General features: G+C 36.8%; 1 protein-coding gene across 1 annotated transcript in view; it reads left to right on the forward strand.

Moving 5' to 3' along the window:
• Window positions 1-27,847, forward strand: part of COL25A1 (collagen type XXV alpha 1 chain) — a 603,455-nt gene that overhangs the window by 307,600 nt on the left and 268,008 nt on the right. The window contains exons 3-4 of the mRNA XM_066232766.1: window positions 23,142-23,186; window positions 26,108-26,115. Of these exons, the coding sequence (XP_066088863.1) occupies window positions 23,142-23,186; window positions 26,108-26,115 (53 nt within the window). The remainder of the gene's footprint in view (window positions 1-23,141; window positions 23,187-26,107; window positions 26,116-27,847) is intronic.

Raw genomic sequence — 27,847 nt, forward strand, 5'->3', positions numbered from 1 at the left:
GAGAAAAGCTTCAACCTGATTAAACTGGACTGTAGGTACCAGCCCAGGACATAGTGGAGGAATGGAATAAGCCATTAAATCCTATACTATGTTGCAGAGTCAAGGCAGCTCATGTCGGTGGTTGGAATGGGGTGGTTCTGAGCAGTATAAAGTTTTATGTGGGCCCCCTATAGAGTTATGTAACGGATTCAGCACATCTGGGCAAGGAATAGCTTGGCAGCTATAGTGCTGATTGCAACATTCGCTGTTGAGAAATAAGCTTGGTGAGGTTGGGAATCTGCAGTGGTCATGGTGCCTGTCATTTCAGAGTAATCAAAAGGTTTCAGAAAGAAGACAGAAAACTTGCTGTGGGTTTTGCAAGCCGAGAATGTGGGCAAGTCTATATTATAGACTTCAAGAAGGGCAGAAATGGTGAAATCACTGTCAGCCAACAGATTTGAGAGACCCTTATTGGTCTTATCTGGGATCCTTGCTAATATGACTGGTTTATGCTTTAGACTTGAAATAAAACTTCAGTGATAATAACCTTAAATAACAACTTTTCAAAATAATACAATGAACTCTCATTGTTTCACTCTCAAAACTCACCCTTACAAAAGACATAAACTCACCCTTATAAAAATGGAAATATAACTAGTAATACAAAATGTTTACCCTAATTAGTAAAGAAAGAAGTATGAATTAAATTGAGGTAACATCTTTCATCTTTTAATTTAAAGATTTCAAAATTAATGAGATTATCCAGTACTGGCCTAGGTATGGAGACTGGAACTATCATATATTTCTGATCAGTTTCCACAAAGGATCTTTGACTCCCTCAGTTCAGGTGTTTTATTTCTGAAGCTCCATTACAAGGAAATAATCCCTATTAAGGAAAACAAAAACAAAAAAAAATCCATTTTAGCCTATTCAGGCTGCTATAACACAATAGCATAGACTGGGTATCTTCTACACAGAAGAAGTTTATTTTTCATAGTTTTGGAGACTGGAAGTCCAAAGTCATGGAACCAACACGGGCAGGTTCTGATGACGGCCCTCTTCCAGATCGCAGACTGCTGACTTCTCACTCACTGCATCCTCATGTGGTGGAAGGGGCAAGGAATCTCTATGGAACTTCTTTAATAAAGGCAGTAATCTCATTCGTGAAGACTTCTCCCCCATGACCTAATCACCTCCTAAAGGCACCACCTCCTAATACAATGTCTTTAGTGGTTAGGATTTCAACATATGAATTTTAAGAGTATAAAAACATATAGACCATGGCAAACCATGTGCACAAAGATGTTCATCATGATACAGTTAATAGTAGTCAAATGAGTGGGAAACCAAAATGTTCAATAAAATCAAGGATTGTGTCATTTACTCTAAAATGAAACATCTTAACTAACTAAATTGAAAGATTATGATATAAAGACTGATATAATATGGAAAGTGGTTATTATGTAAGATTAATTAAAAAAGGATTTTAAAATGTTATGTACTTAAAACAAGTATATAAGATGCACCAAAGTCAAATAATAGCTGTGTTAGGAAAGTGTTTTTATTAAATTGCTTTTCTTAATTTTCTAACTTTCCTGTTATATAATTATCCTGCTTTTAGTTATTAAAATTATATCTTTTAAAATTTAACTATATAAGGTAAGTAGCATTATGCCTAGCTTACAATGAGTAAATAAAATGTTTTCAAATGTGTAAAAACCAGCAGTTTCCATGTATTCTAAGCAATTCCAGTTCCCTTTTTTCTCCCAAGAAAATAGTGCCATGGACAGATATGAGTACTTCATTTACATAAAACCCAGAAAATGTGCTTGTAAAGTCTTGGTTTGCACCAAGTGCCCTGGTCCATCCTCCCTCCTTCCCTCCCAGTTTCCTCCCCTCTTTCCCTTGTACTCTGTCAAAAGTGATAAATCTGTTACATGTGCACCAGGCCCTTAGACTAAATATCCTACTTACCCATTTCTAGTGTTTCTTCCTTTTATTTTTTTCCATTTAAATATGATGGTCTCAATATTGTGTTGAGTTTTGAGGGCCGATAATATGTCATTAGGAAGACCTCGATAAAAGAAAAGGGCAGGTGTCCCACCTGTGAAAAAGCAGTAATAGAGGGGATTAGTTTTCTGAGTCTAGCATGGGGCTTACTACACTGGCCAGCTTCCAAGCTACTGAAGATATGCACAGCTGGCCTTGAGGAGCCACTGAAAGCAGCAGCACGTGCCCCAGTGGACTCCTGGGTATTTTGTAGAATTGGACCTAAAGTTAGAAGACAAGTTTTCACTTTTAGGTTATTGTTGGACACTTTGACATTCTTTTGGTGCATCAAGCTAAAGAATAACCAGTGCTATTTACCTGGTGGAGACACATCCCAGTTAGTGTCTTTGGTTTTATATGAGGTCTGACTCTCCTTCCATTTCCTAAGACAAACTTTCACTGAGCTGAATTACATTGGGAAAAATTTCACCTCTTTAATCCCTTTGCTTCCAATTTTTCTCCTATTCCGTTTTGCTTCTTTCCCTCCTTAAATCATTACCATAATCTTGGCCTCAAAAAATCAGCATAAGCCAAAGGCAGTCTCATGAGAGAAATATTACTTTCATGTGTGGCCTAAACATAGCACATAAACTACTCTCTGGAAAAGAAAACAAAAATTGTTCACCAGGAGGTGGAGAATATATTCTGTAAAGAGATTTTTCCCACTGTACTTCCTGATATCCTAAATGGTCTCCAGTGTTATGAAACAAAATTTAGGTTTCCATTTGGCACCAAAACATTAAAACACATTTGTGCCTCTAATTTTAAAACGCTATGAAGATTTAAAAAAATTTTTAGTACTTTTTTTTCCTGAAAGTCAAAGAGTTACACTGTGTTTAGACGATGGGGCTGTTCATTAAGGAGGGGAGGTGGGCCTGGGGGGTTCAGTGGAGTCTTCCAGGGATCATACTCATTCAGAGAGTATAGGTAATTGAAGAGCACAAGTTCTAAAGATGATTTCTATAGTAAGTGAGCTGAAAGAGGGTTTTACATTCTTTTATACTTTATACTCATAGGATGGTCTCATAAATCTATTGTACCTCTGGAAAGTTGCAGAAGTAAGATAAATAACACCGCTAACTCAAAAAAGTTATCTCTTGGGAGTTTTAGTTCATCATTATTATTTATTTGAAAGCCAAAAAGAAAAAAAATATAAAGGTCACCTATGTCTACAAGAAAATTTTTACAAGAAATCACAAATGATGTATGAGAATGAGAACAATTTTATCTGTAAATGTTAAACTCTCAAAGTGACCTGATGAAATTTGGTCACTGAATGAAGTTTCTAGCTAAAATTCACGAAACATCTATTAATATTATATCATTTCCCAAGACACTAAGGCTCAAAGATGAATCAGACTGGTCCTAGGTTCTCAGGTGCTTGAGAACAGTAGATGGAAGCTGGTTTGTACATGAATAACAACAGTACAACATGATAAGTGCTATAATGATGATAGAGGTGGACAAGGTGGTATTCAGAATATTGATCAATATGGTACAGGCTCCAACAAATCAGAATAGAGACCAGCCTCAGTGTGGAGTAGAGTGTGAGAGGTCACCTGCTGGGCCAGATTTTTCCTCCTGTAGCGTGGAGATTCAAGGTAAGTGTCTGGATGACCAGGGTATTAAGAGAAGTGATACTTGGGGGTGGGGCATGAAAATTGGCTAACAACCAGTGTGGAAGTGCTGATATGTATCAGCTGCAAATCAGCTCTGCATTTAAAATGCTAAAAATGAATGTTTGGGGGAGGGGTGTGTGACGCAGTGTGTAGATGGCGTTACATTGAGTTGTACACTTGGAACCTGTATGATTTGGTGAACCATGTCATCCTAATACATTTTAAAAATAAATTTTAAAAAATGAATGTTCAGATATTTCCATCATTATTATTCTAGATTGCTGTCTATTTTAAATTCATTGAGTACATTTCTGCAGCTGTCACTAGGCTTTGCTTCAAATGATATATGTATCACCCTGGGCAGGTGGGACATATGAAGACTTTGATGGGACTCTGCTCGGCTTGAGGTTCTGGATTTAAATGACTGATAGCATGTGTGGGTTCACCACAGATATTATTATTACAAAAGGTTAGTTATGCACTACCTTTAATCTAACCATATTGCATTTCATCGTTGGTTGCTGCAGTGAAATGAAAAACCTTGCCATCTAGTGAATACTTTAATCTATCGTCTTAAAGAAGGCCTTGTCAATCTTGGCTCAAAAGTCTAGACTCAGTGACCAAACTGGAGATAAATAAAAGTAGCAGTAATTTACTAGTTATTTTAATGTAATTTTCTTAAAATTAATATGAGGTATTTTTGGTTATTTTATACAATAGAAGAGAAGTTAAGGAATAAAACTAAGAACAAACTTACTCTTTAAATACACACTTAGCTATAAAGCACAAAAAAAAGGTATTGATAAACCTTTGGCATTATTTGGATTACTGCATCAATATTACAACAAAATGTTCTGTCAGGTACCTATCAAAGACAGTTCTTTACATTCTTCTGGAATGTAGAGCTTTATCTGGTTAGATAATTGACAAAAGACTGGCTACTGATTTATTACAACTTGTGATGCAATTGAATGGAAGAGTTCCTACTTCTGAACATTTCTTCATGAGGGAGGCAGGGTGTGTAGCAAGATCAAACTGTGCTTGTGGTTGTGTGTACTCAGGCGGAATGGTTAGGACTCCAGAGGGATTTGTTTGCCTACATCATGCCCTGGGCACTTCCCCTCCGCAATCCCTGTGGAATTTCTCAGCTGCAGCCATCAGTCCTCGGGGTTGGATGTGCCTGAAAGAAGCAGAGAACATTGTTCTCATTCATTACCGCTGCCTAGTTCTTGCCACAGTTCTGTCAAGTCAATAAATTGTGGGCTTTGGCTGACCCTCCTACCATTGCATTTGATACAGCATTCTTCTATCTCTAACTTCTACCTTCTCAAGGCAGGACCCCCACACTCGATACAAAATACATATACATACATATATATATATATATGGCAATGGCTGCTATTTTTATACCCCTAATGATTTATCTGCCTGTTTGATGTGAAATCAGTAGACTAACTGGCATTCTTGCATTTACTATGGGAGACCTAAAGTTATGATTTTTGTAGGTAGAGCAGGTGTGGCCATTAGTTAGGAAATGAATTCTTTTCTTTTGTTTCTCATAAAAGCATATTGTTGGAAGGAGCTCCAGTACAAGCTATTCATGTTCCAGAGAAGAAGCCTAAGATTCTGCAAAACAATGGCATGTAGGAGGTCTCTGGTTCTCAACCCATTAATCCTGCTGTTTCCTTATTCCAGGAATAACTCAAATCAGTATTCCACTGATGGAAATTCAGAATTATTAACTCATTGTGTGAGACTGGAAATATTGGAAAGAATTTCACAGATTTTAAAGGCAATCAGTAGAAAGATACAAATAACCCTAATAAGTTTGGCCCCAATTTTATGATTTGTTGTTAAGGATTCTGTAGTGTCATCAAGTAATTATCCACGTCACTTGGCTGGGATTTTGTAATTATGTCTGTGAAACTGACCCTGAATGCTATAGATGTTCAAATACAAGAGCAATGTTTTCCCAGTTTTGGGCCTGCACCTTTAATTGTAAAGGTCTGTAGATCACGTTTTGAAAAAGAAGTGCAGACTCTGCAGCAAATCTAATACATAACAGCATGCTAATAGTCTGGGGCTGTTTCCAAGGCCCAAGGTTGACATCTGACTATTGCGTTAATGATTGAGGGACATCTTGTTTTATCTACCCAACATAAATAAATAGGACCACCAAGTTTTTATTCTATAAGGCTTCGTTCTTTGGAGCCACCTTTGATTTTCTGCCTCTCCTATCATTCCCTACATCTAGTTAAGCATCCAAGTGTGATTCTTTTTATCAAAATTACTTTCACTAATTTTTGTCCCTATTGCCACTATACTCTTTATCACTTTATGACTTAGCTTTTGTAAGAGATACATAATTGACTTTGGTAGCTTTTACCAGGTTAATCTGCCCAAAATAATACTTTCTTCATGTCATTGTAATACTGTCTATCTCTAGTGGCTTTCTACTACCTACTAGATATTTTCCTAACTTCTATCAGTCAAGGCATTCTATAGTCTAAACTATATTCATCCAACCTTGTTTCAAACAAATTCGAATTCCATGGAAGGTGTCTGGTGCTTAGCTGCAGTGCACCTGGCTAGCTGTCGGTCTGTATCCTGCTTTATCCTCTTTGTATCTACGTTTTTAAGTCAAGCTGAAGTTTCACTGCTCTGAGCAGCCTCTCCCAGTTCTCTTCTCTGAGTTTCTGTGGTATAACAAAAACTATATATATAGTTTATATATATAGTGTATGTATACATATATATATCTATATACAGTAGAACACTGTATTGCACACTGGCTAACATTGTTCTTTGTTTTTGTTTTAGGGCTTGTATCTAATAAGATCATGAGATTTTTTCAGGAAAAAAAACCCATACATACACAGTATTGATAGCATAAAGTATTCTGTCCTGTTCTATAAATTAAAATATTTTAAAATTCAACAACTCTTTTAGATATGCCCACCTTTATCTCAGTATAAAATATTCAGAGTATAATCAAGTTCAATCAGGTATCTAGGGGGGTTATTTTATTTATAGGAATCTTTTATTTTAAATACTGAGTAGTAACAACTAACTTCAAAGCTACCAGTAGAATTTGAGAATGTCTTAATAATGATTGTGTAATGAGGAGGCTGAATATGGAGAATGGTGGATGCTGCATGACCTGATTAAGTCATACAAAGTCACAAATATGATGGAATATAGATAGTGTCAGAATGTACTAAGACCCCCATTCCCTCACTTTTGTTCACACTCAAATACAGATAGATATAGAGACAAATGAAAATTTATTCTATAGAACATTTTACACAAAGCTCTTTGTGTAAGAAATTTATTTTACTTATATTGTATAATTGTCTTATTTAAGACACCTTCTTTTGTGTTTCGAAAGACACCCAATGAGGCCATTTATGGGTACATTAAAGATATGAGTCATTTTACTAAGGAGCATAACAGAGATTTCATAGAACCAATTTTATTTCTGAGCATCATGGTTCCTTTGTATTTACTACAGTTTATATTTTCCTTGAAGGCTTCCCCTTTAATATTATGTGGTATCATAATAAAATGCTGTATTTTAAACTATTCTATTCTATGAAAAACTCTTATGATAGTAAGTTGCAAAATAAAAGAACTCAAATCCTTCTTTAAGGATTTGAGTTAACCTAAAGCTGTAACTTCAATTTGCACTCCTGATTGTTACAGAGTTCCTGGGACTTCATCAGGGGTCTTTCCTAAGACCGTTAAGGATGATTGGCATTTGTCATTAGGCTTTAGACACACTGCTTATTGGCTTCTGACACACATCTAAACCTTGGCATACTTTGAGGTTCCCGTCTTGCTTAGAACAAAGGATCCCTGATAGAAAGCCAAGATTTTTTTTTAGTGTACGTTTTCTTTATTATTTTTGGCTCTAAGAATGTGTGTTTACCAAAATAAAAGCCTTTTTATTTATTTTTTATTATTTCCTATACAACATAGAAAAGAAACTCAACCCCAAAGTTAAAATTGTATGTCTTGGATTGGTCCTTCTGCAGTTTCTTTGGAAAATGTTTGCTTGCCATGGGATGTATATAGCAGCAGTAAAGTGCCAGATTTATTATGAAATCATACAGGGAAGCATTTTATTCGTATAAATCTATTCATAAAGAATCTGTATTCTAGGGAATTTGCCTGTCAGGATGAATCTGAGATTTAACTGTAAGGAAACAACTGTGTGTATTTTGAAGGAGGCACTAAAACTCTGTAGGATGGTTAGGACATTTCAAGTATCTTTTTTAATGGCCAAAGAGGATTTAATTTTCTGGCAAAGATCATCTGTGTTAGCATTACTATGGGAGGCCAACTGTTATCCTAACCTGCACTGTATTTTGTTCTAGTTAGTTTAACAAGATGATTTGACATTTTGTAGAGCACTTTTCAAATACATGGACATTTCAAATATTTATACATCATAGCATTGAATAAATTAGTTCTGTGTACAGTAGGCAAATGGCTTCTCCTTAAACTATGGTTTGAAGCCCCATTTCTACTGCTATATAAGAAACTAAGAATAATAATTTTAAAAAAGTGTGCTTTTACTTAACAATTCTATTAAAACATTTATAAACTGAGAGTGATACTGCAAGGAGGCAGAATCTGTATCAGGTCATGAGTATGTTAGAAAAAGGTTTGGAGGAGAAAAATGGGCCAAAAACATGACAAGGGAGAAAGGATTGTCACCTCTATATTATAACTTCTTGAAATTAAATTTAAGCAAGGAAAGAACAAGAATGATGAAAAACCAGGAATTATGAGACTTTTCTTGGTGGAGAAATAAAAAAAAAAGAAAGAAAAAAAAAAGAAAAACCAGGAATTAAGCAAAAGAGACTTATGATACATGGAGACTTGTGGTTGAGAAATCCTGGAACTAGGTTTTCCTAGTGGGAAATTATGTCTTACAGGTACTTGCTCCTATATTTCATGGAAGTTTATTGATCATGGGAATTGCATGATAAAAATATATTAAAGTGATTACCCAGTAGATACATGCAAATGAATTTGAGAGAGAGCAGTAAGAATTCAGAGCTGAAGACAAAAGACTTAAACTGTCTGAGTTGGTTTTATCTACATTTTGTAGATGTAGAAACAAGTGCTACAAGGTTAATCTGCCCAAAGTTGCAAAAGTTAGTGTATTCAAGAATCAAGTTCAAACGTATGTCCCTATGGCTTCAAAATTGCACACTGCTGTCTTTTTATTTTCAAAACCAGAAGAAATACCACAAAAGTGTTATTGTTTCAGCTGTGTAAAAATATTGAACTAACATTTAATTATGTGCCGGTACTGAGAACATAATAGTGAATAATACAGACACTATTCCTCATTTCTAAAAGATCAGTATTTTTGTCTCATTCTAAACTTATATTTAACAGACTTATTAAAACTGGTATATATGCTATAGTGAACAATACTATATTGTACACTAGAAATTTTGTTAAGAGAATAGATCTCAGGTCGGGTGTCTTTACTAACAATAAAATTTAAAAACTGGCAGGCATGGTGTAAGAGTATTTTAACAGGCATGTACATAAATATGTGCTAATCACACCCCCCTGGGTTAACCATGAGAGTTTTTGGTGTGTGAAGAGAAAATAGTTCGTTTTTAGCTTTGTAGAATAAAAGTTTATTAACTGTTGGCCAGTAATTTCTCATGATTTTTTTATGTTTAAAATGAAAAGTTAAAAATAAGTCTATAAACTAGAATTGTGAACAAAGGCCTTCAGAAATGTTCATGAACCTATTCTAAGTTTATTTAAAGCTCCTGTTGTCCTTAATGACAATGTTTGTTTCAGAAAACTGATCCATAGTACGCTTAGTAAATAGCAAGTCTTTAGTTGTAGAGTTTACAATTGAGACTGTCCGGTTATAAATTCCTAATCCATCACTTTCTAAATCTATGATGTTGAGCAAGTCCCCTAACCTCTCTATATCATCACCTTCCAAAATTGTATTGTGATCACACAACTAGTATAAATAGTGAAATGATGCATGGACTGTGCTTATTGAATACCAGATGGGTGGTGAACACTCAAATATTGACTGTCACCATTATCTCTTTTATTATGTCCAAGGATCATTGTTTTGCTCATAACACTATGTGGTCTGTGGTCATCAGGTTTGCTGGCTTCTGTGCACAGGCTGATTACATCACTCCCACTTTCATTGCGTTAGTACGCTGATGCCATCACACTGGCAGATCTAGACTTCCTTGTTACCCTTTCCCTCTGAAGCACTCCTACTCCTCTTCTGGTGCTCATTTTGACTTTTTTTGTACTCATTTTCCATTACTAATTTTCAGTGTTAAGCCACGTCTATTGGTGACTAATTTAGCAACAGATATATTCAATAATTCACTTAACATGAGCTTAAAGAAATGTGGGTCATTTACATATGTGTAACTGGTGTGTGTGTGGCTACCATAAAATATTCATCCATCAGCAATTTGGCAAAAGCTTGTGACATGCAAAGCCATTAGTAAAAACAAATCCCAATTTCCATTAGCCCACTTTTTTCCCCACCTACCATAGAAAGATCATCTCAATCTCTGATAAATTAAGAATTAATATTATTTAATTTATTGAGCATGTGACAAACTATATTCACCATTATCTTGGGGTTTTTTTCTGTTATTTTAAAAATTCTTATCTTTTTTTTTTTTTGCGACAGAGAGGCAGAGAGAGGAACAGATAGGGACAGACAGACAGGAAGAGAGAGAGATGAGAAGTATCAAGTCTTTGTTGAAGCACCTTAGTTGTTCATGAATTTCTTTCTCATATGTGCCTTGACTGGGGGGGGGGAGGCTATAGCAGAGCCAGCTGTTCAAGCCAGTGACCTTGGGCTCAAACCAGTGACCATGGGGTTGTGTCTATGATCCCACACTCAAGCCAACGACCCCACGCACAAGCTGATGAGCCTGTGATCAAGCTGGATGAGCCCGCACTCAAGCCAGTGACCTTGGGGTTTCGAACCTGGGTCCTCTGCATCCCAGTCCACTCTGTCCACGATGCCACTGCCTGGTCAGGCCAAAAATTATATTTATCTTTAAAACATCTTTTTATCACTCTACATTCAGTCAGAAACATGGAATCTAGAGAGTTCATTAAAATTTTTCTGCAAGCTTGGGAACTAAACATTTAAAGATTAATATATTACATTATATGTATAATAACCTCTTGTTATATAGCATATAATCTCACGAAGAAACACATTTTTCCTAATTCTCAAACCCTACTCTCTGACATCTTGCAGCCCCCTCCCCTTCAAACACAAATAAAAAAAAGCTGTCATGACAAATCTCCTGTAGGATCCTGGGGTAAAACACTCTAGTACCATAATAATGAAACACTTCATGTGTGGGAGAAGAATAATAGAAATAACAACTGTGCCACATCAGATCTTGTTAAAGTCCATGCACCGCAACACCGAGCTATGTGTAGTCTTGAAGAGTTTCTATTGAATATTCTACTATATTTATTATCTACATTTTGAAAACAGCAACAAAGATAATTCCTCATTTGCTGAAATTGCATTTCTGGAAACAAACCATCTACATAAAGCCCAGCAATGTTTCGTTGCACTTGGTTTGGAAATCTAAGTGCCCTAGTTTTCCAGTATGTTCTTGTGAGAGTCTCTAATTGTCTTGTAAATATGGTCATTTTTCTTTAGTTATAATATTTACAAATATCAATTAGTACTTGGGTAAACTTAGAAGGCTTCATATTAACTTAACACCAGTTGGAATTCAATTTACATCAGTGGTAGTCAACCTGGTCCCTACCACCCACTAGTGGGCATTCCAGCTTTCATGGTGGGCAGTAGCAGAGCAACCAAAGTATAAATAAAAAGATAGATTTAACTATAGTAAGTTTGTTTCATAAAGATTTATTCTGCCAAACTTAGTGAAAATCCGACATAAAGTACTTGGTAAGTAATTATTATTATATGCTTTAACTTGCTGTAACTCTGCTTTATAAATTTTATAAAGTAAAGTTACTTCCCTACTTTTTTTTTTTACAGAAACAGAGAGAGAGTCAGAGAGAGAGAGAGAGAGATAGACAGGAACGGAGAGAGATGAGAAGCTTCAATCATCAGTTTTTCGTTGCGACACCTTAGTTGTTCATTGATTGCTTTCTCATATGTGCCTTGACCGTGGGGCTACAGCAGACCGAGTAACCTCTTGCTTGAGCCAGCGATCTTGGGTCCAAGTTGGTGAGCTTTGCTCAAACCAGATGAGCCCGTGCTGAAGCTGGTGACCTCAGGGTCTTGAACCTGGGTCCTCCGCATCCCAGTCCAACGCTCTATCCACTGCGCCACTGCCTGGCCAGGTTACTTCCCTACTTTGTAAATCACCATTACTGTGGAACCAGTGGGTGGTTAGAAAATTTTACTACTAACAGAGATACAAAAGTGGGCGGTAGGTATAAAAAGGTTGACTACCCAGATTTACATTGAGATAACTAGGAGGGTCACAAGACAATTTTTGCCCATTGGTTTCTTATCACAAAGAATAGAAACTGAACCAGTTAAAAATAAGTCTAATGATCAAGTAATGTTGAGGATTAGATTAACCATGATTCTCATGTAAGGTACTTGTGTTTATTCATTTAAAAATTTTTTCATAGAAATTTTGAATATTTGGAAAAATATATAAATAGGTAGCACAGTATTTTATGACAAAGCTGTATTTTAAGAGAAAGATGAAAACATACTTTGCCAGAGGTCATACATAGTCACTTAAGTACTCTCCTAACAGGAAGTATATTTTGAAATAACTAGTCCAGTTTCTTCTAAACCAGTGGCTTTCAAACCATTTTGGCTACTATCCCAAGGAAGCAAGCATTGCCTTTTACATTTAAACCAGTGCACAAGCACACATCCACCCAGTTGGCTTAGGTGGCCTAAAGTGTACACTGTTAATATACTCATTTATTAGTCACTAAATAAAGTAAAACGTTCTTATGAAGAGAGTATGTTTCTTATACCATCTGTGAGTCATTGTTTTATTCCCACTCACTGAACACAATGTCTGCACATACTTTGTTTCATAAGTTTTATTCATAATTGTCAAAAAGTTTTGGTATAAAAGCTATAAAGTAATCACATTTATAAAAATAACATTTATAAAGTTAATTTACAGATTTGCTATTTTAATTTTATTTTTTAAATTCCCTCTAGAAATTTGACAAAACTGTAATTACTAATTTTGGGGAGCTAGTTTATCAGAGTTATTGATAGCCTTATTAAAGTTATGATATGGCCTGGTTAGAGCATGAAAGAAACAATTTAGCAACTTCAAATTTGTTTTTTATTACAAAAATAGTAAAGAATTTTCTAACAAAGTATTATTAATTTTTTGTATTTTTATCACTCTAATAATGTGTAATAATAGAATCATTGAAACATTAATTAGTATATCTCTTGTGTTGTTAAAAAAGTGGAGAAATACTTTCACAACTTTTCAGTCGAGCTCATTGCCTTTAAAATAAATCCTGTATATCTGAAAATACTCTCCATTGAGAATTTTGGATCATGGTTATTGGAAAATTAATAACTAATATTTATTATGATTAGCTTCCTTTTATAAACTGACAGTCCATAGAGATTAGCAATGAAGAAATTTAAAACAAAAACACACACAGAAAAGGTATTTAAAACAAGCCAGCCTGTTATGCAGGGGTCTCCAAACTACAGCCTGTGGGCCGCATGCGGCCCCCTGAGGCCATTTATCTGGCCCCCTGCTGCACTTCTGGAAGGGGCACCTCTTTCATTGGTGGTCAGTGAGAGGAGCACATTGACCATCTCATTAGCCAAAAGCAGGCCCATAGTTCCCATTGAAATACTGGTCAGTTTGTTGATTTAAATTTACTTGTTCTTTATTTTAAATATTGTATTTGTTCCCATTTTGTTTTGTTTTTTTACTTTAAAATAAGATATGTGCAGTGTGCATAGGGATTTGTTCATAGTTTTTTTTATAGTCTGGTCCTCCAACATTCTGAGGGACAGTGAACTGGCCCCCTGTGTAAAAAGTTTGGGGACCCCTGCTGTTATGTATAGTGGAGGACATGTTGACTTAAAATATCTTGGGAAATAAATCTCTTAATAAAAAAGTTTATTTTTTTTTAAACATTAACATGGTATGAGATAATGTTAGCATTCTTCAAATAGCCCATAGACAATATTCCTTTAAAGGTTTATATCGTGTCCCTGGCCGTTTGGCTCAGTGGTAGAGCGTCGGCCTGGCTTGTGGAAGTCCTGGGTTGTGGACTGCTAGCCAAGACACACCAGAGAAGCACCCATCTGCTTCTCTACCCTTACCCCTCTCCTTTCTCCCTATCTCTCTCTTCCCCTCCTACAGCCAAGGCTCCATTGGAGCAAAGTTGGCCCAGCGCTGAGGATGGCTCCATGGCCTCCGCCTCAGGCGCTAGATTGGCTCTGGTTGCAGTGAAGCAATGGGCCAAGCATTGCCCCCTGGTGGGCATGCCGGGTGGATTCTGGTCAGGTGCATGCAGGAGTCTGTCTGTCCCCTCCACTTCTCACTTCGGAAAAATACAAAAATAAATAAATAAATAAATAAATAAAGGCTTACATCATGATAAATCCTGTGCCAGTTGCAAGAGATACAAGGATGAACAAGAGAATTCCTACCTTCAAGAGCTCACAGTCTAGTGGGAGACTCTAAAAGGTAATAATAATACATGTGCGTAAGTAGCCATGTTGTAAACATATGAGGCAGCTTATTGATAAATAAGCAGTTTGGAAAGTGTGTTGGTTGTGTCTAGTCTCTGAATCTGTGGAATGTGAGTTCAAAAAGTAAATGGCAGCGAGAGAAGTCAGAGCACTGAGCTTGGCATCAGGAAGCTAACATCTGCAGGGTGGGACCTTCACCAGGTTGTTCTCACCTCAATTTTACATTTGCAGAAATGTGAATCAGTCATTTCTAAACTTGTTTTTAGCCAATGAACCTTTACTACAAATGGTTGCAATTCACTATGACAAATTGGAGTTGCTCCGAGGGGCCAGTAGGAAGCACAGTGTGAAAAGCTTTGGGCTGCTATCACCTTCTGGTTATGTTGCAGTACAGACATTTTGTGATTATGGAGAAAATAAATTTTAGCTAATATTTGACTTCTGCCAGTTATTGCCTATATTAGCTTCTTGCTTCTAATTGTGGAATGAAAGGCTTTGGTCTATACTGAAAGAATTTCAGGCGTGCAGCAAACAAGCAGGTGCGGAGACTTTGGAGAAGGCTCTGAAATTAATCTGAGCCTACTTTAAGGTTAATCCAGAAGATCTGAAGGTAAACCTGGTTTAGTAGCTGGAGGATGGGGAGGATAGTTTAGAAAGAATGATCATGTCTCCTCTATGCCCAGACAGGTCCCTCCCTCCCCTAGAGCCATCTGCAGCTGTTGGAGACCTATTCCTGGGATCCGCTGGAGTGGAGGGATGTCTTGAGATTGCACCCGTTTCCCTTCTAGGCCTCCCTACCTCAGACTCGTCTCTCCATGGGGCTTCTCCCTCTGCACGTCACTTCCAACTCGCTCTGTACCTCCCTGACCACAAGCTCAGCCCCTACTCTTTCCTTTGTCTTTAGAATTCTGAACAATAGTATTTGCTTTTTGGAGTATATATTGTGTTTAAGGTATTGCAGTGCTGGTGGCTGAGGCCAAGCAGGTTCTCACTGAATGCAAGCAGATGGTAGAGGAACTAGGGAGCCAGAAAGCGGAGGGCCATACCTGTTTATTGGAGGCTTGCCATGACAGGCGAATGGAAAAAAGGAAAAGGGTTATAATAAACAAAGGAAAACCTGCTTTTCACAATGCAGGGCAAGAGAGTAGGAAAACTGTACCTCACAGTGGAGGGAAAGTGATCTGGGAGAATCACCACTGAGAAAAAGCATCCACAGCCTTACATAGACCACACACACATGGCCCTGCTACATGCTCATACACTAATTGCACAAAGTGCTTGCAGCCCGTAAACCAGTGAGCAAGCCTAATACAGCTGTTTTCCCCATGGGTTATTTTATGGTATCTTCTCTGATGTCCTTAAAGAATCTCTCGATGAGACTCTGAAGAAGTTTAGCTTTTTATTAGAATGTGTCAAATTGTTTAGAAGTCTTACTATTTTTATTGACAAGATGATAGTAATATAGCATGAACATAGCTAATAAGATTTGCAATAATTAATTAAAAAGTTAAGGAAACTTCCATTAACATATGTATATGGCATGTCACAATAATCATTTAAATGTAGTAGACTTAGTAGTTTTCCAGATCTTTTAGCAGACTAAAATAAAAAAAAGGTTAATTGGAAGTTAGCTCAATTTACACAGTAGAGAAAACCTTGTAACTCTTAATGTTTTTTTCATTATACTAAATTGCATCTTTGACTATTATAATTAGAAGGTAATGTTAATTCCTCATACTTTTATTCACATACACATTCAGCATTTCTTATCAAATACTCAAATATACTGCTCATAAAAATTAGGGGATATTTCAAAATGAATATGAAGTGATAAAATATCCCCTAATTGTGAGCAGTATATATTATAATCACTTAATGACTGAATATAATAAATGTAAATATAGCAAAAGAGGAGGGCTGATATTTATTGAGCTCCCTCTTTGTGCTTTTACATGTTTATTACCTCCTTTCACAAAACTTTAGACAGGAATTAATTCCCTAATGACCTGCGTTATTAGTGACCCTGAGGTCATCGTGTAATGAGATGACTACATTTTTCCCTGTTCTCAGGTTTTTATGACAACATAGCTAAGCACAGTGACCTGGGTTAGAGCCTTTCCTTTGTTTCTTTTATTTAAACCCACTTTATTGAAATATGATTGACATGTAAAAGCTGTATATAATGTTTGCAACTAGATGAATTTAGGATAAGTATCACCAAAATCAAAGTCATAAACATATACATCATTTCCTAAAGTTCCCTGTCCCTATTATTATTATTATTATTATTATTATTTTGTGCTAAGAACGCTTAACATAAGATCTACCGCCGTCAGAATTTTTAAGCCTATAGAACAGTGTCATTAGCTATAGGTACTATACTATATGGTAGATCTCCAGAATTTATCTACCTTGTATAACTAAAAATTTGTACCCTTTTATCATCACCTCTCTATTCCTGCTGCCCCCTCGCTCCTAGCATGACTATTCTACTCTCTGCTTCTGTGAGTGTGGCTGCTTTTTTTGATTCCACATATAAATGAGATGATTACAGTGTTCGTCTCTCTGTGTCTGGCTTATTTCACTACGTGTAATGCCCTCCAGGTCCGTCCATATTGTTGCAAATGACAGAATTTCCTTCTTTTCAGAGGCTGAATACTATTCCACTGTATATATACACATACAACATTTTCCTTGTCTCTTCATCTGTCGGTGGTCCTCCTTCCATATCTTGGCTATGTGAGAAATGCTGCAATGAACTTGGGAGTTTTGGGGATTCTAATTTTAGTATCTTTGGCTAAACACCCAACAATGGAATGACTGGGTCATAAAATATATAGTTCTGTTTCTAAAATAGTAATTTCATACTATTTTCCTTAGTGGCTTCACCAACTTATATTCCCAGCAACAAAGTATCAGGATTCTCCACAACTTCTCTAATATCTATATGGTGTGTTTTTTTTTTATAATAATGATCCTGGCAGGTGTGAGGTGATAGCTCATTGTGGTTTTGATTTGTGTTTCTCTGATGATTAGTGATGTTGGGCACCTTTTCATATACTTGTTGGCTATTTGTATGTCTTCTTGGAGAAGTGTCTATTTGGATCCTTTGCCCATTTTTAAGGTAGGTTATTTGTTTTTTTGCTATTGATTTGTAGAAGTTCCTTATATATTTTGGATATGAACCCCTTAAAGGATGTATTATTTGTGACTATCTTCTGTCTGTAGTTGAGCTTTAATTTTGTTGATAGCTTTCTTTGATGTACAGAGACTTTTTAGTTTGATATAGTCCCACTTGTTTATTGTGTTTCTGTTGTCTGTATTTTTGATGTCATCTAAAAATCATTTCTAAGACCAATATCTAGGTACTTTGTCCCCAAGTATTCTTGTAGGAGTATTATGGTTTCAGTTCTTATGTTTAAGTCTTTAATTTGTTTTAAGTTGATTTCTTCCCTTTGTTTCTATATTTCCAAAAAGGAGATACAGCCATAAATGTGTGTTGAAATAGAAAATGAGAGCTAAAATAAACTAAACAAAGTGAAATACCCAGGCAGTTATGAATTCTGAAACTTTTCTCAAACATTTCTTGTGGGTTTAATTCTAAATGTTTATAAGAAGTAAAAATATTTTTAAATACAAATAACAGTAAAAAAAAAGAAGTCTCAGAGTACCCAGAATGGTTATGTTTAAGCTCCTCTTGAAATACTAGTAGGAGTGGAGAAGACTGAATAGATCCCAGTAATAAAAGTAGAATTGACAAGTAATTTATCTGATAAGCCAAATAAGGGTATTCTAGATTCCTTCAATAGCCTCCCCCCTCCAAGACCACAGGAAGGCACATAGATAGGCATATTTTTACTTCCAGGCATTTCTCTAACCTTAGAGAAGCGCTTTATCACAGGTAGGTGCCTTATTAATGAGGAGTGCTCCAGCAGTATTTGCTGTGGGCCAAAGGAACTGACTTGACAAGACACCTTCCTATGATGTGATTTAATGAACTTGCTCTGTCTGCATTAGGTCTTTTGACAAGTTATTAAAGAATTACCGTTATGGTTGTTTTACTAATTTCTATTTTAGGCTGATAGTTTGCATCATCTTTCAAGTAGGAACTCTAAAGCATGAACAATACCAGTTATTATGAAATTTCTTATCATGAAGAACAATTGAGTTTTATAGCCTTTCTCTATTTTCTATAATTCATTCTTCATTTCATGAACTCTGTTTATAAATCTTCACTTCCTTTGTTGCTGGTAGCTTCTGTTTTTGTTTTGTTTTTTTCTCTTTCCATTCATGTTCTTGAACCAATTTCTTTTACACAGTCATGTCTTCTGCTGATAGGACTGACTGAGAATTTCTACTGCAAGGATTTGGCCAAATTCAGTAAATAAGTCAGGTTCCAGCTTCTATATTTTTTCTCACAGCCCATACCTGGCTGATGCTCCATCACTCAATTTGAAATAGAAATGGCCACTCTTTTTATCAACTATTGTTAACATCATTTTTGTTTAGGAAATAGCAATCATTTGTCTTTTCTAATTTTTCATCTCACTCTGGTGACCTGCCAGGTGTCCATTGTCAAATTTATTCCATCCATATCATTTTTATTATTTTTACCCTTAAATTCAGGAGCAATACCAAATTGTCTCATTTGCAGAGTAGTCTTCTTCCAAACTTCTATTTATTTTTTTTGTAAGCAAGATCTTTATATATGTCTTACTGAGAGTTTTGTATAATTTATTAATTCCCTAAGCTCAGTGTAATGCTCACTTCAGTCCTGTTTCTTATAGTAATTATAACATGCTCTTCTGAAATCTACTAATTTCTTTGTAAATCCAGTAGAGTTTAGATTCCCATATTTTCATAACTTAGTTTACCTTCATTTTCTCTCTCAAATATTATGAAATTCTTTGTAAAACCTTGTCATATTTAATAGATATAGGTCTTGTCAAGTATATTTTTTACTTTCCTTAGATTCTATTTTTCTCAACTCATAATATAATAAGCAAGTTTCCCACAACACTTGATTAATTTCTCTAAACCTTCTGATTGAATATCTGAGTCAGACATGTTTAGAAATATTCTTTGTTTCTTGATTTTTAAAAAACAATTATTGCTTATCTGATTCTTTTTTCATAAGCTAATTTTTTTCTAAATATCATTTTAAAAGTTTATTTCAACTCATTTTTAAATATTTGTGCAATCTGTCATTTTTATTTAATAAATTATACTATTAAAAAGGAATAATAGATAAACATAATTATAGGATCTGAGACTTGTTATAAAAATCAGAGGGTCTTTGGCATCTTGGAATGGGTGAGACAACAGTCAGTCTAAGTATTTCCTGTAATTTACCTTCTGGTAGTTCCTACTATTTTATCTTTATCCTTCAATATTCCTAAATTTCTCCTTCCATGTGCTTAATTGTGATTTCTTTTGATTTTTCACTTAGAGTATAAATTCAATCTTAGGACTCCTATATTCAATTTTGAAAAATTCTCATCTATTACTACTTTAAGAAAGGTTTCTTGGCCCTGCCAATTAGCTCAGTCAGGTAAGAACATCATCCCGAAAAAACAAGGTTGTGGGTTTACTCCCCTGTCAGGGCACGCACAGGAAGCAACCAAAAAATGCACAACAGCAGATGCTTACTTCATTTTCTGATTAAGAGATTATGTCTGTATACTTCAATCTTTAAGTCAGACACCTAGTTTTTTTTCAGCATCTCTCTAGCATTTTTATTCTCCTGGCTCTTAGAAGTAGTCTGGCTCTGGTTAGAGAATTTTTGAGTGTTTCCTCGTCAAGAATAGAAGTCATGGCTACCATTCCTACTTCTAGAACTGGAACCCAGCAGGCTTATGGTTTTATCCCTGTTTACTTTGCATTTCTGGTCCATTTCTGTCTCCAGACATGTCCCTTTTTTTTATACAAATACTTCCAAAATGTTTTTTCTTCTTATAATTGACCATTTGTTTGGAGTAGAAGGAACAGATCACAGCTTAAATTCATTGTGGTATCTTTACAACATTCTACTAATGAATTTTTCATGTGTATATTTTAATCTTTTCAACTTTTTTTTCTCATCAGGAAAGATATATATCTTATTCATCACCTATAACCCCTACCATGCAGATCACAGATGTCATAAGCATATTGTAGTTGCTAAGAACTTACTGGTTTAATTGATTTGTAATTTTAAAAAATCTGATTTTTAATCTTAAGGGCACTTTACATAGCAGAATACATCAATACAAGGCTGTACAAAAGTAGGTTTTTTGTTGTGAGTATGCAAAATAGAGTTAAATGAAGCTATTGTAAAAATCATAACCTGAATGTCTTTTTCCATACAAACAACTGTAAAGCTACTTTTGCACAACCTTGTATATATCTGTTTATATGTGTGATTGAGTGTGCGTATAAATGTACATTTTTTATACTTAATAGGGTCCCATTGGATTTATTTACTTGTTTACATGATACTCCTTCTGACTCCAATCTGGCCAAGAAGACCTTGAATATGATTAAAACTTCTTTTTATTTCAGAATACAGAATGAAATCTGGTGTGTGTGTGTGTGTGTGTGTGTGTGTGTGTGTGAGAGAGAGAGAGAGACAGAGAGAGACAGAGAGAGATACAGAGAAAGACAGAGAGAGGGACAGACAGACAGGAAGGGAGAGAGATGAAAAGCATCAACTCTTTGTTGCAGCATCTTATTGTTTGTTGATTGCTTTCTCATATGTGCCTTGACTGGGGGGCTACAACAGACCAAGTGAACCCTTGTTCGAGCCAGCGACCTTGGGTTCAAGCTGGTGAGCTGTGCTCAAACCAGATGATCCCATGCTCAAGCCAGCGACCTCAGGCTTTCGAATCTGGGTCCTCTGGGTCCCAGTCTGATGCTCCATCCACTGCACCACTGCCTGGTCAGGCAAATGCTGAAATTTCTAATGAGAATTTTGGATTGTGCTGCAAAGCTGCTTCTCCTAATATTTTCAGTTGATTTTATTGCTTGATTATTTTTAACCTCTTACAAAACATAGCTGGCCAGACTTATTTTGTACATGGGCTTGAGAGGAAACTAACTGGCCCACTGATGTTTTTATTCCTCATGATAGTGTTTCCATGTGGAAGTCAGGATCACATTTGGAGTTAGTTGGATGCTAAGGCCATTCCTGCTTTTGTCTTGAACTTTGTAGAGTTTGAAAGTCATCAGTCCAACTTAGCAGCTCATTCTTTAAAACCAGGAAGTTCTGTATTTTCCTTGGCTTCTTTCTTCTAGCAAATACTACAAGACCTCAATTCTCATTGTGAGCTAATTATTCTCTTCTGTTTGCTGGAACCATAATTCAGTGGGAGCTATTTCTACCCAAGGAAATGAGGGGAGAAATTATATAATTGAGAATAATGGTTTGAAAGTCATGAATGTCTAGAATCTTGTGCTAAGTCTGATACATACTAGGTTGGTGGTCTTCATAAGCAACACACTGGGAAAAAATGCTTTTTCTCTACTTTATAAAAGGGATCATCAGAAAGACTAAATATTTATTGAATGACAATAATGACCTAACCCTTAGTAAAATGAAACCTATAGTTACTACCTAAATACTTTCCAATTAAAAGGATTGTGATTTTAACTCAGCTGGTTCTCAATTAGAGAAAGTCCAATATATGAAAATTCACCTGTAAGAAATTAGAAATATTCCTAAGGTTATTTTTTTATTTTTATTTTTTATTTATTCATTTTAGAGAGGAGAGGGAGAGACAGAGGGAAAGAGAGAGAGGAGAGACAGAGAGAGAGAAGGGGGGGAGGAGCTGGAAGCATCAATTCCCATATGTGCCTTGACCAGGCAAGCCCAGGGTTTTGAACTGGCGACCTCAGCATTTCCAGGTAGACGCTTTATCCACTGCGCCACCACAGGTCAGGCCTCCTAAGGTTATTTTTATTACTAATATATAAATTTAGGCTCTGGCCAGTTGGCTTAGTGGTAGAGTGTTGGCCTGGTGTGTGGAAGTCCCGGGTTTGATTCCTGGCCAGGGCACACAGGAGAAGCATTCATCTGCTTCTCCACCCTTCCCCACCTCCTTTCTCTCTGTCTCTCTCTTCCCCTCCTACAGCCAAGGCTCCATTGTAGCAAAGTTGGCCCGGGTGCTGAGGATGGTTCCATGGCCTCTGCCTTAGGCACTTGAATGGCTCCAGTTGCAATGGAGCAACTCCCCTGATGGGCAGAGCATTGCCCCCAGGTGGTGTGCCGGTGGATCCTGGTCAGGTGCATGTGGGAGTCTGTCTCTCTGCCTCCAGCTTCTCACTTCAGAAAAATACAAAAACAAATAAACAAACAAACAAAAACAGTTAACTAACTGCCAGCTAAATATTTTTGAGAATCATGATGGAACTTGTCAAAGAGAAACCAATTAATTGTTCTTAGTACTTTTAATTATTAATTATACCAAAAACCTTCAGAAAATTTTTCTAGGAAACACGAGACGCAACACCATTAATTTGCTTAGCAAAATCTTTCTTTATTGATGACATCGGGCAGGATGAAAAAAATTGGAGTTCTTGCTGTTCCTAAGTAACACTGGGTGCCGAGAGAGCTAGTGCGGCTTTTATAGATAAACAAAGCTGAAAAGCTCTGTTGAAATGCCAAAGTCAGTGCTGGCATTCACAAATATCTGGTCTCTGATTACAAATATTAGTGATAAAATATTCAGAAATTATTTACTAGCCATTTTGAAACCCAGAATTAAAAAAAAGCAAAACCATTCTCTGTATTTCAGGCCCTCCAGGGAAACGAGGTAAGAGAGGCCGAAGAGGAGAATCAGGTAAGTCTCCCTCTCAGCTGCTCGGTGTCGTTCCTGCTCTGCTTAGGTTCCCGCACCTGCTCCTCCTATTAATGATGATATCGTTTTGTTGGAGGTTGTGCATGTGTGTGCTTGTGTGCATGCATGTGTGTGTGTGTGTTTAAATCTCTGCTAGAGCCTGACCAGGCAGTGGTGCAGTGGATAGAGCGTCGGACTGGGATGCAGAGGACCCAGGTTCAAGACCCCGGGGTCGCCAGCTTGAGCGCGGGCTCATCTGGTTTGAGCAAAGCTCACCATTTTGGACCCAAGGTCGCTGGCTTGAGCAAGGGGTTATTCGGTCTGCTGAAGGCCCACGGTCAAGGCACATATGAGAAAGCAATCAATGAACAACTAAGGTGTTGCAACACGCAAGGAAAAACTAATGATTGATGCTTCTCATCTCTCTCTGTCCCTGTCTATTCCTCTCTCTGACTCACTCTCTGTCTCTGTAACAAAACAAAACAAAACAAAACAAAACAAAAAATCTCTGCTAACCTAGAATATATTTTTATCATATTTCCATCAACGAAGTATAGTAGTTTGCAAAATATTATTAATAACCACTGGCACTCAATGTTGGCTTCTTTGTTGCATCAAGCCCATCCTTTCATTGTATAGTGAAGGTTCTTCAACTGCACACAGTGTGGCTACATCATCTATGCTTCCATCTTCATAGGTGGTCGGTCCACAAATGCAGGTTTTCTATGAAAACATCTGCCCTGGGACACTGGGGCACAAGTCTAGGAAAGCTTTATTATTATTTTATCCAACTGGCATGATTTTGACATGCTTTTACTCATTCATTTCAAAATTTGAGAATTTTTATTCCTCTTATACAACCGTAGAATTATAGTGATGACAAGAGCCTTAGTAATCAATCTAGCAATTTGGTTTTGTATTTGAGGAAATGGAAGCCCCAAGCAGTTAGGTGATTTGGCCAAGGCCATGCAATTTTTATAAGCAGAACTTGAAACACAACCAGTTATCCTAATGACCACTTCAGTGAACATTTGTTTCAGGCCAAATCCCTCTATGCAAAGTGAAACAGAAATATTTAAAAAAAAAAAATTCCCATTGAGACTGAGAGAGAGAGAGAGAGAGAGAAACATCAACTCATTGTTCCACTTATTTGTTCTATTTAATTGTGCACTCATTGATTGCTTCTCATATGTGTCCTAACCGAAGACAAAACGAGAACCAGCAACCTCAGTCTGCGGGGCCAAGCTTTATCTACTGAGCCTCCCGGTCAGGGCCAAAAAACCTATTTTTTTTTTAAACTAAGGTATCCAAGTGAGTGAGTTCACTTACTGTTTTACTTGTTTATGAAGTCAAAGACTTCAAAAATGTGAATGACCACATCGGTTCTTACTTGCAAGTTAAGAGGAAGGTAATTTTTTTTTTCTTCTTTTTTTCTTCTGAAGCTAGAAATGGGGAGAGACAGTCAGACTCCCGCATGCGCCCGACCGGGATCCACCCGGCACGCCCACCAGGGGCGATGCTCTGCCCACCAGGGGGCGATGCTCTGCCCCTCCAGGGCATCGCTCTGCCTCGACCAGAGCCACTCCAACGCCTGGGGCAGAGGCCAAGGAGCCATTCCCAGCGCCCGGGCCATCTCTGCTCCAATGGAGCCTTGGCTGTGGGAGGGGAAGAGAGAGACAGAGAGGAAGGGGGGGCGGGGGCGGAGAAGCAAATGGGTGCTTCTCCTGTGTGTCCTGGCCGGGAATCGAACCCGGGTCCCCCGCACGCCAGGCCAACACTCTACCGCTGAGCCAACCGGCCAGGGCAAGAGGAAGGTAATTTAAGATTTGATTCTAGTGTGTGATGAGAAATGTTATTCTCAAAAATCATTACTCAGTATTAAAGACAATCAATTAATAATAGTTGAAACAGTAGAAATAGTTACCTCTCAGAAAGAGCAGAGGGTGGATTGATTTTATTTTGTCTCATTTCCTCTTCCTTTTGGAAAAAAGATGTCAAAATAGAAAGGTTTATGAAAATCCAAGAATTTGGGTAGTGTAGTTGCTTAATTACTTTAAAAGTATTCTCAAGTTATCTTTATCTTTAAACCTCGCAGAATCTAAATGGGAATTGTATTGCTATTCCCTATAGTTTCATAATAGAGAATGTCTTGTAAATTTGTTTTGAAGAAAAAGAAACAATAAAACATGGGTGGAGTCAAATAATTACTGACTTGATCTTTGGGTTAAAAGATAGAAAGAAGATTGAGGGGTGGGAAGTGAAAATTTTGTGCTTATACAGAGTTTTATAGAAAATATAAAAGTTAATTTCTAACTTTCTGGCTACTTACAACTGGTGTTTTAATTGGATATAGGGTGTGTGAATCATTGACATTTTCTTAGAATTTGCTGCTGTTTTGATGAGAAAACATAGTTTTAAACATAAATATCAGTGCTTATTTTTTATACTGATAATACTATTGAATAAGAAACATTTTTAGAACAAAATAAGTACATTTCCAATTTAGCTGTTTTATCAAACTCAAGAAAATTTACATATAAGTTTTCTATACTTGGTTTATCATAAATGATCAAAGATCTTCCTGATTCATATTTTATCTAACTTTTTAGATATATAAATTAGACAGCCTTTGCTTAAAATATATGAATGTCATAGTAATTCATAAACAGGCCTCAGGGAATCTGAGCATTCCTTGAAATTTTATGGTAAATTTTATGTGCACATTGATGTAAATGTATTTTTCTGATATAGTGTCAAAAAGGTTCATGTGCTAAAAAAGCATTAAGAATCACTGACTTCTATGTCTTGTGTTTTGTGCTGATGATTATGATACTTCAATATTTCATTGGATCTTAATATTTTCCATATTTACTAATTCACCTCTCCCTTTTTCTCACCTTCTGTTCCCACCTCCCACCATACAGGTCCTCCTGTAAGTATCTCTGCTGCATTTTGGCTCTTCTACATTAATCAGGATCACGTATGTTAAACTTGGTTAACACCTAAAATATGGCCTATACAGTATTTCAATTAGAAAAATGTTACTGACTTTTTAAGAATACTTAACTTTGGGAGATTGTTTTTTAAGTACACTATTTTGTGATCATGTTATATGTTGGAGTGCGATATGTGTCAACTAAAAAAAGCTTTTATTCTTAATGCCACTGCAAACCAGTTACTCTCCTGGGGCTGTTGAAATAACTTATGAAGTTCTCGATATTAAATGCTTTTCCAGGAATTCTGAGAGGGCGTTTTGTAAGCAAATCTCCAAGCTCTTTCACACTTCTTTTTTCATCTGTTTAAACTTATATCTGAAGTATTTGCATTTGCCAGTCCACCAAATGTAGATGGCAACATGACCGTGGAAAGGAACCCCCCTCGCCGCGGGCTGGGTCCAGCACTCCCCCTTAGGCATCACTCCCTTTGAAGTCAGCTGGAGTCTTGCCTGCATGAGGAGCAGGAGATGGAGCCCTTGGAGAGTTGCACTTTCTTTTTTCTTTCCTTGAGTAGGTCGTAGCGGCAGCATTCCAGTCTGCTTTGCACCCACAGGAACAGATTATCTTGTCAGCTTCGAGCTAGAAATGTTTTTGAGTAATATCCTGGATATCTGCTGTCTGACCTCAGTGTTTGTGCTGTGCGCTGTACGTTTACGGTAGCAGTGATCATTGGCCTTGAGCTGTTTTCCCATCTCCAATAGCCACTCTGCTCCTGGGCTCACAGACTCCGCATTGGCAACTTATCTAACAGGCCAGCGTGGTCTGGGGAGAAGGGCTTAGCTTATACTCAATTACTTTGTTCAGAGGAAGCATTGGCTTCCAAATATCTTTTGCAGTCTTCCTGCCACATTCAAGGATGGAACATAAATCATGTTAGAAATGACTGTGCTTCTGTAACTGACTTTCAGTGCTTGCTTAATGCTAGGCAGATGGCATGTCCTGGGCCTAGGAGCCTTTCAGCTTCCTATTTAAGCCTCTGTCTTTAAAACTAGAAACAAACCACTATTGCCCAGAGGAAACTGTGGAGATTACAGCCAGAATAGCATGTTGAAGGCTTCTTTTTGTGGATGTTTTAGGCAGGCCAAGAGGTAGTTAAGTCTCATTTCTGCCTTCTGGGGACTTTCGGGAATCTAGTGCTGTATTCCCTCTTTGACCCATCACAAATTTAGCCGCCACATAGCTCTTGCTTTCTTGGGGCTATCTATTAGTCTAGGTTCTCTATCTAAAGATTTCAATTTTCTATCTAAAGAAAAAGGGACTAAGAAAAGAGACTAATGATTTAAGTCTCTAGTGGATGGCAGTCCATATTATAGGCACTTAACACTCAATACTTTCCTTGTCTACCAACCATCCTGTGATGTTACCATTCCCATTGTGTAGTGAGGAAACTGAGACTCAAAACTGCACAACCAGAGAGGGTTTGCAAAGCTGAAATTCCAAGAGATATGGCTGATTCGGAATGTTTTCTATTTACCACATTATTCCAATTCCTTATGAATTATAAGTGTGTTATGACATGAATTGTTGGTACACAGTTTTGGCAGGATGTGAGTCAAATGATATTCTTTGATATAAACAATTGCATGAATAAAAACATGCCCCCCAAAATGTAAAAAGCTAATCCAAAACAAACATTAACACTGCCCCATCTCAACTATACATATTTTA

Source organism: Saccopteryx bilineata, chromosome 5 (genome assembly GCF_036850765.1).
Source record: "Saccopteryx bilineata isolate mSacBil1 chromosome 5, mSacBil1_pri_phased_curated, whole genome shotgun sequence".
Classification (NCBI taxonomy): Eukaryota; Metazoa; Chordata; class Mammalia; order Chiroptera; family Emballonuridae; genus Saccopteryx; species Saccopteryx bilineata.